The sequence below is a fragment of the Pezoporus occidentalis genome, unplaced genomic scaffold (genome assembly GCF_034315485.1).
Source record: "Pezoporus occidentalis ecotype Australia unplaced genomic scaffold, CSIRO_AGI_Poc_V1 ctg160, whole genome shotgun sequence".
NCBI lineage: Eukaryota > Metazoa > Chordata > Aves > Psittaciformes > Psittacidae > Pezoporus > Pezoporus occidentalis.
Genome location: NW_026913426.1, coordinates 1384193 through 1398312, shown reverse-complemented (window position 1 = coordinate 1398312; position 14120 = coordinate 1384193). Strand labels below are relative to the sequence as shown.

General features: G+C 43.5%; 1 protein-coding gene across 12 annotated transcripts in view; it reads left to right on the top strand.

Moving 5' to 3' along the window:
• RHBDL3 (rhomboid like 3) overlaps window positions 1-14120 on the top strand; it is a 67177-nt gene that overhangs the window by 41603 nt on the left and 11454 nt on the right. For all 12 annotated transcript variants that reach the window (XR_009963597.1, XR_009963599.1, XR_009963598.1 and 9 more), the window contains 3 exons: window positions 7824-8048; window positions 8767-8915; window positions 13281-13393. Coding sequence is in view for 9 of the 12 variants with exons in the window: in XM_062612699.1 (XP_062468683.1) it covers window positions 7824-8048; window positions 8767-8915; window positions 13281-13393 (487 nt within the window). In the remaining 3 variants the exon portion in view is untranslated. The remainder of the gene's footprint in view (window positions 1-7823; window positions 8049-8766; window positions 8916-13280; window positions 13394-14120) is intronic.

Sequence of the window (14120 nt, the reverse complement as noted above, 5' to 3'; positions counted from 1 at the left end):
CCCTAGTTTCCTGCTCCCAAACCTGCCTTTTGAGCTTCCCAATGGAAAGAAACAGAACAGTTGGCACAGAACCACTGCGGAATTAGTGATTTCCTTCACTTTATAGCTGTCAGTCCTGAAGCTATGTGTGGTGATGTTGAAGTGCATGCTTGTGCTTGATGATCATCAGCCATCTCTGCTTTTTGCTCAGGTTAAATTGTCTGTTTCCATAGCTTAGCAAGAATTGATCTGCTCCCAGAAATGATGGTGCTGGATGTGGGGAAGGGAAAGGCTGACCTTTTATGGAATCCACAGAGGTTTTTCGGGCATGGCTCTTTGTGTGTGTGTTTTCCTTTTCTCCATCAATATTCATGAACAAGTACTCTGACATGATCAGAGAATCTCATGGCCTCCCAAATGTGTTTAAGGTACTGAAACTTTGAGTGAGAGGTAAAATGGCATTAATAAAGCTCTGGCCACTGGAAAGGCCTTGAAGCAGGAGTGGGGTTGGGTATCAGAGATGCAATAGAACGCAGTCATAATGCAAAGCACAGAGCAGAGGTGTGGAAGGAAACAGACTCCTCTGTGTGTCTCACAAGCAGCTCTTTTGGTTGCTTTCCAAACACGGGGATGTAAGGAGCCTGTGAGCCGTCTGCTCAAGCTACTATGAAACAAATTAACTGTGTTCCAGCTAAAACCAGTACAAGCAGGCTCAGATTCGCAGAACCCAGCCCAGAGCAGGGTTTAAGCACTGGACATCAGGAGAAGTCTGGTCTTCAATGGTCAGTTCCTGAGATATGCTGTTCTCTCCGGCTTTTCTCACAGCTTTGCTAATGTTGATAAAAATTGAGCAGGGAGAGTCTGCTCTTTTTTCAGCCTTGTAGAACCCTTGATCTTTGATGGGTTCCCTGGAACATTGACATAATGTGATGCTATTTCTTCTGCAGGGTGCTACTTACTAGAGAGTCTGATGTTGAGAGATGCTATTTGTGACCACAGAAGCAGCTGTAACTCTGTGAAATTATTATTTCCAGAAGGCATTACAGGCCACAAACTGCACAGAGCAATAGTGTTAACACTTTGTTTCCTCCGAGTTACAGCATGTCCCAGAGAAGGCAGTAAAAAAATGCTCACCCCCATGTACTCCAACAGCATCAGGACCACCAAGAACACTCTCTGCTCTCTCAAACACTGTGATCCCCTAGCTAAACTAAAGGACTGCTTTATCCTCTGATGTCAAAAGTACGTTATAAACTTCTGGATGCACCAGAAATATAATTCTAGGATTTCTTACCTCAATCAGGAGACCTACACAAAACATATGTCTGTTCTCAGCAAAGCAACTGAAATTCCTGGAATGACAAATTTTACAGGATGAGAATGGATCCTAGAAATCTTTCAGTAAATAATTTAAGTAATGAATAAATTTAGGGAAGCTGAAGAGTCTTGGTGTGATCTGCAAACAGAAAGGGCTGAAAAAAAATCAGATATGTATGAGATTCCTTGCATGCAGTTGTAAAACACAATGCTGCAATCATATCCATTTCTGTTTGTACACTGGAGCTTGTAAGAATGGCAGAAAGCAGTTTCAGATGCTTATCCTGCGTCTGAAACAGTGCAGAATAATAAGTGTTTCCTGTACAAGTGGAGACATCTTGTGCATGTCTGTTGTCTGGTTGCTCTTCTGAGTGTGAAGAGACATGCTAAAAATGCACAGTGGAAATTCTGGCTCTGAACAGCATAAGCCACAGGAGGAGATAATGAACAAAGATGTTTAACTAACTTTGCTGCTTTTAGAGAGGAGGTGAGCCAGGAGGTGATATAGCCAAGATGTTATTTGCTGGGATCCTTGCTGAACAGCACTTGCTGCTGGCATTCTTGGACTGCTTCACATGATATCCTGTGAACTGTAACGGAGCTGAAGAGCAGACCAGTGATTCCCTGGAGAAACTCAGTTACCTGTTCTCTGGCTAAATGTTCCTTGTATTCTCTGCCTGAGAATGTGCGTTATTGCTTTGGACAGGCTGGATCTCCTTCCTCACCCTCTTGACAGACAATGTGAGTAGAAGTGAAGGGGTGCAATATTAGCTTCTAAGATGTTACTTTGCTTGATGGAGGGGGCAATATGGATCCAGTTCAGCTGTGGTGAGAGCTTATATTCTCTTGCTGTGAAAATCAGGTAGGGAACTTGCTCTGGACAAGGAAAAGTTTTACAGTACCTTGTGTTTAATAAAGCAACTTTTGCTAGAAAAGTAAATCACAGCTTATACTGAGACTAAAGCAAAATCCATTCCATCTTAAGACATTCTTCAATACTGCATGGCCGGAGGCCATTTGTTCTTATTAGCCACTTCAGTGATAGAAGCAAGGCTTGGTTCTGTCCCTTGTGAGGACACTGCATTTGCCTGCAGATATTTCATGGGTATACTTTCTGCTTTGAAAGGTAACTCTTGCCAGTGCTTGCAATGGTAACACTTTCGCTTGGAATACTGCCTCCAGCCTGGCTTGAGCTGAAATGAGGGGAGCAATGAAGCAAGAGCTGTAGCTACAGAGTGAGAACTTTTCAAAAGAGAAAATGTTGAGTTTTATCTTTTGGCTTTGTGAGTGTGTGTGTGACTGCACCAGGAGGGCTCTGTTCTCTTCATGAAGGTGAGCTTTAAGAAGTTACATAGTGTATTCTTGGAGGGGAGGGAGTCCCTTAAACCATGGTTTGCTTAATATTTTTTTAATGGTACTAGGAGGTACTTTGTAGCACAGCCATAAAGTAGCTATAAATTCCACTTGCATGTCCTTTATTGCACCAGCTGACAGCCTGCACAGAACGCTGAGGTGAACAGGGCTTTGTAGGAACTGGATATAATTCCTTATTACCTGAGCCACTGGAAAGATAAACAATAAAGCTGAAATCTCCAATCCTTGAAATCCCCAGGCAAGAGAAAAGTTTGCCCAAATGAATATCTCCTCTTTCTGGTAAATCCTTCTTCTAAATTTCTAGTGTTTTACTCTTCAAAGGCTATTGCAAAATAACCCAGAACCTCAGTTCTAGTAGTTTTGTCTGCTGGTTGTAGTTTTGTTCTCACTGTTTCTAATCTGGAAAGTCTTTGCAGGCAAAGCTGCAGGTTTTATGTGCTTCCAATTAGCTGTGCTGTTGAACCAGGGCAGATCCTCTGCCAAACATCAAGGGGACTCCCATCTAGAGTCCTCTGGGATGTCCTTCAGTTTCCAGTAGGACACCCCTTTAAGTGCTTCCTCTGTCCCTGATTCACTGTCTTGGCTGAAAGTGAAACTTGTGTCCTGAGCTCTCTTCCTGGCTTTTATTCAGAGGTATAATAATAAATATTTAATTTAAAAGGGCTTGGAAAACTTTTACTGCAGTATTTGATCTAATATTATCCTACTGTAAGGAGGAGGTTTTCTTAATAGAAGGAGTGCCCTTTTGATCATGTCCTTATCCATCTCTTGCCTCTCAGTGTGTTAAAGTGTATTGAAGTGCAAAGTTGTTACTCCAGGGAGCATTGCCAGGAGCTGCATACCCCTCCTGATAAATGTGCCTCACACTGCCTTCATGTTGTTCTCCTTCCCATTTTGGAAGAAACTGGTGATTTTTGACGTTCCAAGAGCCATGTGTATCTCTTGAGGGGAAAAAAAAAAGCTGTCAGAGGGCCAGATGAGTATCTTGGAATTTGATAACTGGGATGCAAGAGCTGATTTTTGGAGTGTGTTCAGCTAATACATTGATTCGAGTCCATTAGATACTGGCTACGTGTAGCAGCAGCAGAAGGAACTTTCTTCTGGGCGAACTAGTCTGGCAAATAATCCTTATGCCACTTAAAAGGGAACTTGGCATAGAAATTCCCATCCTTAACCGTGATTCCTCAGCTGTGTTCAGTCAAGTGCAGCTGAAACTTGAGAAGCATGATGTCAGCTGAAATGGTTATTTTGTGTGTGTGTCTAAAATACATACGAGTTGGAAATGCTATTAAGGTATTTAAAACAATGCTTCAGAAGATTAAATCTGGATTAATTTCAGTTGCAGAATCCTTCTCAGCACCAATAGAAAGTAGAATGTGTGTTGGGGGGTTTGAAGTTTCAAGCTTGCTGTGTTTTCACACAATGATATTTGAACCACAATGTTAATCTTGTCCTGCAAGCCGGGTTCTTGCAATTAACCTTGAAACCTGACTGTATTTTACCTTTTCTAATGGAAGAGCTGGAAGGTCTAAGCCTGGCACATGTAACAGAGAGGTCCAGACAAAACCTTGAGCAGGGAAAATCCCAGCCAGCAACCATCATAATTCATTTGATCTCTCCTGCCTCTAACTTTTCTCCAATCCCCAGAGTAAACCACTGCTTGGTCAGAACAAAACAGGATGTTGGTGTTTGCTTTTTGTTTTCCCATTTGATGCTGTTTGTTAAAAGTGCCACCAGGTTGGCTCGGAGGACATGAACATCTGTTGCAGATGAGCTCGATGCTGAGTTATGCATGTTATGAGGAGCTGTCTTTACCCACATTAGCATTTTGTAGAAGTGGGGAGCGAGGGAAGGAAATAAATGTGAATCTTGAAAGCAAAATTGATTGGAGAGGCTGCATTTGTGAGTAAAGTGGGTTATAAAACTGGAGCTGACAGAGGCTTTTAAAAAGCTTGTGCTAACTTCTGATTTAGTGTTCTGTGTCTTGGAAGATCAGAGCTGGAGAGCTGAACGTATTGCCTGTCACAGTGTTGTATGTGTTTAAAAATAGCTGTAGAGCATGCTCAAAGATGCCAGCATGTAATGGGCAGAAATCCATGTTTTTCAAAACCTCCTAAGTGACGCTGAATAAAAAACATAAAAAGGGTTATGTGCCCCACACAGGCCATGAAACTGGAGATGTGGAAATGCTACATGACTTACTTGGCTATTGATTATCTGAGGCAGCAACAGTAGTACAGATGGCCAAGAAACACAGAGAAACAGGCTTGCCAGTGGGAATGGACAGCTTCCATTGCAAGTTGCAGATTATCTGACACTAGTTCTATAGTGGTATCTGTGCTGAACAAAGGCAGGGCTTTGTACTTCACCAAAGTCTGGCACAGTCCCACTATATGGTAAGGACTCTTCTCCTAAAGTTTGACATTTTCAATGTTGAAGACAGGTTCAAATAATCTAAATAGGAAAAACTTTCCTTTCTGGCAGATGTATCAAACCCACCCTCAGAGCAGAGCTGTAGCAGTAAGCTTTGTTTTGTTTTGGTGTGGTAATACCAAAGGGCAGAGGTGGCTGCACATGGTTACCAGTCATGTCAGTTTGGCTGTTTTACAAGGGAAATTTCTTTCTCTCTGCATAATAACTTTTTGAAGGCACGAAAGACTGAGGGAATGTGTTATTCCCCAATGCTGCCTTGGCTCTCCACATACTGTTTGCTGTACCCATCTGCATGAAGTTTTAATATCATGCTCAATAAAGAAGTCCCAGATCAATTACATGAAGAGAAATGGGATGGACTGCCCTGAGCTTCTGGTGCTGCAATAATGTGCAGGCCAACAATGGGCCCAGTGTTCTTTCAGTTGATGATTAAATACTTGACACATAAATGCCAATATTGTGGAACTCTGAAATCCAGTCATTCAAACTGTGACCATACATGAGAGACTCTGTTTGGGAAGATTTGAGTCTTCCAAAGTCAGTCTGAGGAACAGAATAGTGTTCTCATCAAGAGCTGGTGACAGCAGCAGTAGTGACTTAATCCTCCATCTCTCTTCATGCATGGTACCTCCTATCTTTCTCAGCCTGTCTTCATACGGGAGGTGCTCCAGCCCCTGATCGTCCTCATGGTCTCCTCTGGACTTGATCCAACAGTTCCATGTCCTTCTTATGTTGAGGACACCAAAACCTCACACAGTGCTCCAAGTGGGGTCTCATGAGAGCAGAGGGGCAGGATCACCTCTTTTGACCTGCTGATTGTGCGCCTTTTGATGCAGCCCAGGATACGGTTGGCTTTCTGGGCTGCAAGTGCACACTGAAGCTGGCTCATGTTCAGTTTCTCATCAACCAGTACCCCCAGGTCCTTCTCTGCAGGGCTATCTGGATATCTCCGTATGTTCTGCAAGACTGGAGCAGTTCACAACCTGCTGCATTTAACTTGCAGGCAGTTTTCTTATTGCCTCTTTGCTAAAGAGCTGATGAATTTGGATACCCAGTAGATGCTCTATCCTGGGACAGGACTCCATCCTCCAGAACCTGACTTGAGAAAACTGGAAGAAAGATTTTTGTGGACAGATGTTTTTTTCCTTCTCTACCTTTTCTGCTTCTTTTGCCAGAAATTTTCTTTTACAAATGTTTTATCAATGCGCAAAGGAAACAAGAGAGCAAAGGAGAGATACCAAGGAGAGAGCTTTTAGGGTGAGCCTTTTTTCCTCACTAAAACAACTGAAAAAGATCAACACCAGATTTTTTCCCAGTGTTAAAAAAAATGGCAATGGATCAGTTGGTGTCAGTGTTGCTCACATTGGTGAATTTCTGCACTGGAAGGACAGGCTGCAAAGGGAAGGCTGAGGAGGGATGGGCAGCTGCTGGGAGAATGGGTCACAGTGCTGTCACCCTGCATGCCCCTCTGCCTTCCTCCAGTGATTAACAGGAGGTGGCTCCCTGCAGTGATTACTGTGTTTTAAGCAGCTTGGTCCAGCTTGGAACAATTACCCAGCTGCTGGGCACTGAGAGCACAAGCTCTGGGCTTTGCTGGCTTTGGGATATTGGCTGAAATCAGTGTGATCCAAGACAACTGTAAGGCAGTGCTGTTGGACGTCATCTCCTGTTTGGTTCTGGCAGGCTGAAGATGCCAGTGGTTTCCGAGATGAGTTATCAGCTCATTCAGAAGGAGGACCAGGCTGCTACGTTTGCTTTGCTGCCTTTTACTGTAAAAGGCACCCCTACAGTGGTCTTTCTGCATAGTAAGCCTTTTTAAACCTCCCTGCCAAGGATGCAGCCAGTGCAGCCAGTGACTCCGATGCAGCAGGTTTGTTTGTCATCAGGGCTAATTAGCAATTATCCCAATCTTGGAGCAAGCTCTCTCAGACCTGTTGTTCCCTCCCTGCCGCAGGCAAGGCAGAAAACCCCATCTGCCTGATTGGCAAATGCATTTCTTTAATTATGCATCCAAATTAAGAAAGTGTATGCTCAGAAAGAGACAGCTCATTCTATGCATGTAAGACGATAATGCACATACACATCGGCTGTATCCTCCAAAGCCTGCACCGTCCCAAAACCTGCCCCCTCTGAGGATAACTGTTTTAAAAGAAGAAATCCTTCCCTCTTGCAAGTTTACAGCAGGTAGGGCAGCCTGTACACCAGTTTAGTTTGTTGCTGTTGCTCATGCAGCTTTGTTTTACACAAAGGGATAATTTTCTTTGCCCAGAGCTAATTCCTGCCAACAAGGGTTAGATGCTGTGAGTGTACCTGCTGCTACATTCAATAAATTTTCTGCCCCAAGAGATGACAAGTGCAGGGAAGTGTTGTAGAGCAGGGGGAGCTGAGGGAAGGAGAATACAGGAGTGTGTGTGGATCATGATAACTGATGGTGAAGATAGTAGATGGAAGATTGGAGAATGGGCTACAGAGCTCAGCCAGGTGCATCAGCAGCCTCCTCTCTGTCCTAACTTCACTTATTGGCATCTTAATAGCAGACCCTGGTACTTGGTTTGCTTGCACCCCGTGTAGGTCACCCTGTAATCATCCTGATATGTGGTTCCTAAAGCACCAGCCCAGTGGTGGTTCTCCTGTCTGCCTGGATCTTTCAGTAATCTCCCAGGATGGTTGTGCCAGGCCTTGCTTTGTCCTCATGGTTTCTTCCTTTTCTTTTTACCCAGATGAGCAACAAAAGGTCGAACAGCTTCCGGCAAGCCATCCTGCAGGGGAACCGGAGGCTGTGCAGCAAGGCACTGCTGGAGGAGACAGGGCTGAGCCTTTCTCAGAGGCTCATCCGGCATGTTGCATATGAAACCTTGCCCCGAGAGATAGACCGCAAGTGGTACTATGACAGCTACACCTTCTGCCCTCCACCCTGGTTCATGATAACCATCACTATTGTAGAGGCAAGTACCTTCATGCAGTCTCTCTGGAAAACCACCTCATACTGCCAAAAGCTTTGCTGGGGCATGAACAAGGGCTGGATTGGGACTAATTTGGACTCAGACAAGGAGAAGCACAAAGCTGATGGCCATTTTGGCTTATCTGTATATGTGTGTAAGTGGAGACTGTGATCCTGTGTGTCTCCAAGGATGGTTATTAGTCACTGAAACGATTTGTATATGGAACTACAGAATTTGGGAAACTCTAACAAAACTTTCTGAGGAGTGAAAATCTGGACAGTTATAGGGAAACTGGTAATATAAGTAATGGAATTAGAAGAAAAATTCCTATATGGTTACCTCTGTTCTGTGAATGGAGAGAAAAAGGAGAGAAGAAAAACTGGATTAAATATTCTGACCTACTCATTTGTTGCCAAAATGAGATCTTTGCACAGCTGCTGGGTAATGCAGTCGAGCACAGAGAAGGGTATAATATGGCACTGATCAGTAGGGTGCCGAGTTCTTATGACTCAGTGGCTGGTGTGTTACAGAAAGTTTCATATAGAGTTATACCAATGTGTTGCAGATTCCTCAAACGGGGAACTTTCCTGCTGTGTGAAGCTGTCAAGTGGGAGAAAAATACTGTACATTTGATTTTTTTCTCCATGCTTTTGGGCTGCAAAGTAGTGCTTTTCAGTGAGAGAAGGCATTTCCTAACCCAGGAATCTCCCTGATTTTCTAGGTTGCCTTTTTTCTTTACAACGGAGTGGTATTAGACAGATTTGTGCTACAAGTCAGCCATCCCTTATACCTGAAGAATGCATTACTTTACCATCCTCAACTCCGTGCTCAGGCTTGGAGGTACCTAACCTACATATTCATGCATGCAGGGTGAGTACTTACAAACTGTAGAGATTCACCACAGCTCAGGTTCCCCAGAGAGAGGGAGGAGAAAGCAGCAGATTCAGCTCAGAAATAAATGTTTTAAAATCAATTCTGAATTGTATATAAAAGTCTAAAGCTCTTCTGGAGTGCTGGGCAATGAGGGGCAAACCTTCACAGCTCTCTGAAGGGAGGAGGCAGCATAAGGAACTTAACCGATGCTGCTCTTCTCCCTAGCAGTACTGGGACCACACCTTCCTCTTACTGTGCACTTTCCAGTGTGTGCTTCCTAAAACTCACCATGTCGAAGCCCAGTGTCCCTCCTGTGCAAGTGGTAGAATAAATCTGCAAAGAGGTTGGACTGGTATTTACACCTACATGGTGTATTGTTGCTAGGCTTCCTAGCTGAGGTTGGAAAAGTCAATTAAATTCCCTGTGCCTCTGATATGTCATCACTTGGTGATGTTGTCCCTTCTGTAGGGACTGAGATAATGCCTAGAAGCCCAAGTCAAGACTGAACTCCCGTTTTGTACACACTGCACCAACACCAGGGTTCCTGAAGAGCTGCCAATCTTGACTGACCAGATAGACAATGAATGGTCCATCTAATGCAAAATGCAAAATGAAAGTGCACAGTAAAATGAATCCTCCTTCTTTCCATGAGAGGTATGTAGCTGGCTTTGGAAGAGGAAATAAGGCATGGGGATTCTAACTGTGCTTCTCAACTGTGCTAGTCCTCCCAAGAGTCAGAGACTTAATTGTGTGATGTTTGTGATGCCATGGTGATGAGTGAGTGGCACAGGAAAGTTCATCCCTGTACAAAACACTCCACCCTCTGCGTGGTTTCTCAGATCATTATCTTCACACATTCCTGGCAGATAATTGCAATTTTCTTTAATTCTGTCATTGAAAAACCACAGAAACAAGCTTTCTAGCAGTAGTTTATAGTTTGAAACTGGATAAAGACCCTTTGTTCTGAAATAGAAAGCCTATATTCCCATCAGTCAATATTCTATGAAAGGCCAGAAAGATCACGCTGATCTTTTCCCTTTTCCATGTCTCTGATGGAAGACATGCTGATGTCTCTTCTCTGCCATGGAATAACTGCCTCAGTGTGTAATTGCCTTTGAGCACAAGATGTGCCCCAGATCTCTGACTAAAAACTGTAGGGCAGAACAGACTCCTCCCGAGGGGAGAGTAGGAAAAAAGTTACAGATGAAACTTCTGGAAGGGCAACATCTGTGCTTTGTGTGCTAAATCCGCCTCCAGAGTCCATTGTATATAGGTTTCAATCTGCCAGTAGAGACTATTGGGCTTAGATGTGAGACTGGTTAGGTAAAAAAGAATTGGAAATTTTCATCACTGAGGATGTGGGGAAAACTGGCTTGTAAAAGGATTAAACACTTCATTTTTAACTAAAGTTAGCTAATTTGTACCTGGGTTTTCTTCTGGTGATGGTGATGTTCTACTGTATCACTTGGGTAACTGCAGATCGCTTTGGGATACATCTGAAGAGGAGCACCTGCATGAGGACAATTTGTTCAGCATTTAATGTTTTCCTGTATCATTGTGGCCTGCTTTCCTAACCTGGGCAACCTTCATCACCCTTTCCTTTCCTGTGGTAGGCAGTACTCTGGCATTCTTCACACTTACTGCCTGAAAAATAGCTCATGTTTATTTCACATCTGTGGCAGGCTCAGAGATGACCAGTGGGGAAGGTGGTGTGCAGGAGACTCACTGTCTTTGTGATGGATTCCAAGTTCTTTAGCTATGTAGCTTTCAGAACAATGGAGAGTCCTGCTGGAACAATAAAGCTCATGATTTATCTGCAGTATCTGGAGTTAATGTTAAATGTTCATTTAATGCTAACTTCTCTGTATTAAGCTGCTTTCATATCAAGAGAACAGATAAATCTTGGAAAGGTAATAACATTTGTTTGTGGAAGCCCATCATTCTCCTCTTGTTTTCAAATGAAAGGCTAACACAATGCCATGGGCTCTATTGTTATCCTGCTTCCAGCTGAGACATTAAAATGGTAATGTGGAATGCGCCTTAATTTAGTGCATTGGGTCTGGGTTTCAAAGAGCAAGTGACAGCCAGAAGGCGTCCAAGAAGACAGCAGTTGCTAAGGCTTGGCTGGCTGTGCCTCTAGGAAGATGCCAGAAATGCCTGGGCTGTGTGTTGGTCCTGATGCAGGGAGCTTTGTCCAGGGCTGAAAAGGCAAAGTTGTAAATTCTGCCCTTCTGCTTTCATGGAAAGCAGACGTTGACTATCTGGGGCCCAGGCATTTGTAACACTGCCATAACTAATGACTTGCATTGATGCTCAGTCCCATTTGTTTGGTCCCAGGGAAGGAGAAAGTCTTTAATAAATCAATGAAATTGTCATTTCAAGAATGACGCATTCAGCACTGGCAAAGGCTAATTATATTTTATGGGTGCTCATCGACTGTGGAGCCTTCAGAGCTTTTAGTGTGATGGGGAGGAGAAGTGAATGGGATTGCTCCTGCAAAGTCTTTTAAGAAGAGCTGTGAATCAGAGCAGTCACTTCAGAGTCTGGGACAAACTTTGCCAAGTTCTTACAAAAGGTTCCCATGAAAAAACAAGACCCGGTGCTTTGTGTGAAAGTGTCAGATGCCACCTTGTTGACTATGTGCCAGCCAAAGCTTCTGCCCTCCCCTCTGTGAAAGGGCACTTGGATGCTTTGACTCTTCTGTGATCTCAGTTTGACCTTTGCTGCTTGTTCCTAAGTGCTGTGAACATGCAGGATCAGAACAAGTGCCAGAATATGCCCATGCCTGGTGGCTTCAAGTCTTGAGCAAAGCAATAAAAAGCCCCTCAGTTACATGCAGCAGTTTCCCATAATGACACATTGAAGTGCTGAGTGGCTCGTGCAGGGGAGAAATTTATCCTTGGAGAGTCATTCAGTGAGAACAAACCTATTAAGCTCTGCAGAAAGGAGTGTTTCCTGCTGTATCATTTCCAGCAGTTCTTTCCGGTCCAACTTTAAAATCTCATTTACAAGACTGTTCTGTCATTACTGCGTCTCACCATCAGTATTTTTCTCTGATAGTGTTTATCTCTGATGTATATGGGAAATTGCTATGGTAACATGAAGTAAGATCAAAACAGTGAAAATCCATATACCTTAAACCAAAGATTGCTGGTGGCTGGCTGTGAGCAATTCTTTTCTTGTATAAAGGGGGATGTAGATTTAAAAGTGCATTAGCTACTTTGCACTCTTTACCCCAAAAGATGCCCCTTCTCTGTTAAGGGTATCACTCTGTCATTTAGGTCCCCTACTTTGTAAGCAGACTCAGGCACTCTTCATACAGAACAGTCTACCACACTGGGTCCAGTGTGACCTTGTCATTCAGCAAGGTCACAGCCCTGGGGGCCCAGGGTATATCTCAGACACTAGCACAATGTTGAGAAGGGCACTGTTCAGCAGCCTGGTGCTTTTGTCACCTCACTGGAAGATCCTGTAGATAGCAAAAGCACAGGTAAATATTTGTACAGAACTTTGAAAAGTAGCAGGACAGTTTTGTTAAGTTAAGTTTTGTTTATTAGAGCAACAAAGATCTTGTTTTCAAACTATTGATTCAGCACAGGAGAAAACTGCTGCACTGGAGTCTGCACAAATATGCTTAGATTTAATCTTAGCTGTCACACTCTACCTCTAGGCTGCAAGTGGTCCTGCACAATGTGCACAGTGGGGTTTTCTACAGGTCCAGTCTCAGCTCAGCTTTCTGCATTGTGGCCCTCTGCTCCCCATTCTGACCATGACCACACTGAAGCAGGCACATCAGAAAAGGGTTGTGGTCAGGCAGCACAAACAGTAAAGCAGCATTATGTGTCACAAGGAAATGGCAGCTGTCTTGGATATTAGGTTTATCTTTGCTCTTGACTTAATATCTGTTCCCTATCATAGCAGCGCAATATGTTCAGGGAAAGGCTGTGTTATTAGGAGGGGAGAAGGGAGGACCAGGTCAAGTTCTGGGCTTCTGTTCCAGGCTCTGCTGCCATCTTGCTGCTTTTGTGGACAAATCATTTGATTTCTTCAAACAACAACAAAAATAAAATAAAAATTAAAAAAAAATAAAAGTAAAAAAAGAAGTCTCACTAAGGCTTAAACTTGCTGTGAGGTCTTTGTCTGAATGGACCTGGATGGATGTGAAAGACAATGAGCAGCAAGGAGGGAAGAAACATTGCAGCTCTCAGTCTGATTTTTTTCAGGTTTTACCCAGTGTTATAATCTACTTCCATGAAGCAGGTGCTCATTGATTTCCTTTCCAAGATACCTTTGTCTCGAGGCTCGAGAAGAGAGACAAAAGAGTTTAGCAAAGAGGACAACTGTTGTTTTTCCTTGCCACAGGATAGAACACCTTGGACTCAACGTTGTCCTCCAGCTCTTGGTTGGAGTTCCCCTGGAAATGGTGCATGGAGCTGCACGAATCAGTTTTGTGTACGTTGCTGGAGTTGTGGCAGGTAGGTGACACTTCTGGGTGGCCCAGATGGAGAAGTAATCTGAAAATGGTCTTTTGTGTAGGAAATGTTTTGTGACATTTGGGTGCAGAAGAGGAGCAGTCCACTGATCTGTGTGTTGAAATTGTTTTGGAGGCTGGAAGTGGGAAATATGCTACAGCTTTCTGCAGCCTGAGTAAGCAAGAAGTATTTGGTTGTAGGTTGTGAGCAGTGCGCAGGAATCTGGAAATTAATATAATCATAAACCATGGGCTTTGATTGAATTTTAGGTTGTGCTGTATTGCTTTTATTTGTGTTTGGCATTTCCAGCAGTTTGGAGGTGATGGAGGTTAGCTGACAATAGATCAACATCTAATTAAAACAGGAGGAGGGTGTGAGAACAATCAACAGCTTCACAGGGGAACTCTGACAACAACTGACTGCCTTAGTTAAAGATTTATGGTGGTTTTTTTTCCAGCTACATAATTTTATCATTTTCCATAATGAGCAGATAAAGCCTTTGTAAAATGGGCAGCATCAGGTACTAATAAATCCTACATTCCAGAAGAGACACTGCAGAAAGAATAATTAGACTAGGACACAGGACTAGGGATGGTACAAGCACAACACTATTTAATGCAGAGAAAGGAGTTAGCAGACCAGCTCCACCATCTAGCTTGTTATTTTAGTAAGCACTAACTAAAGTGGTCCCCAGTCTGCAGCTTTCGAGACAAACTTTTCTACACAGATC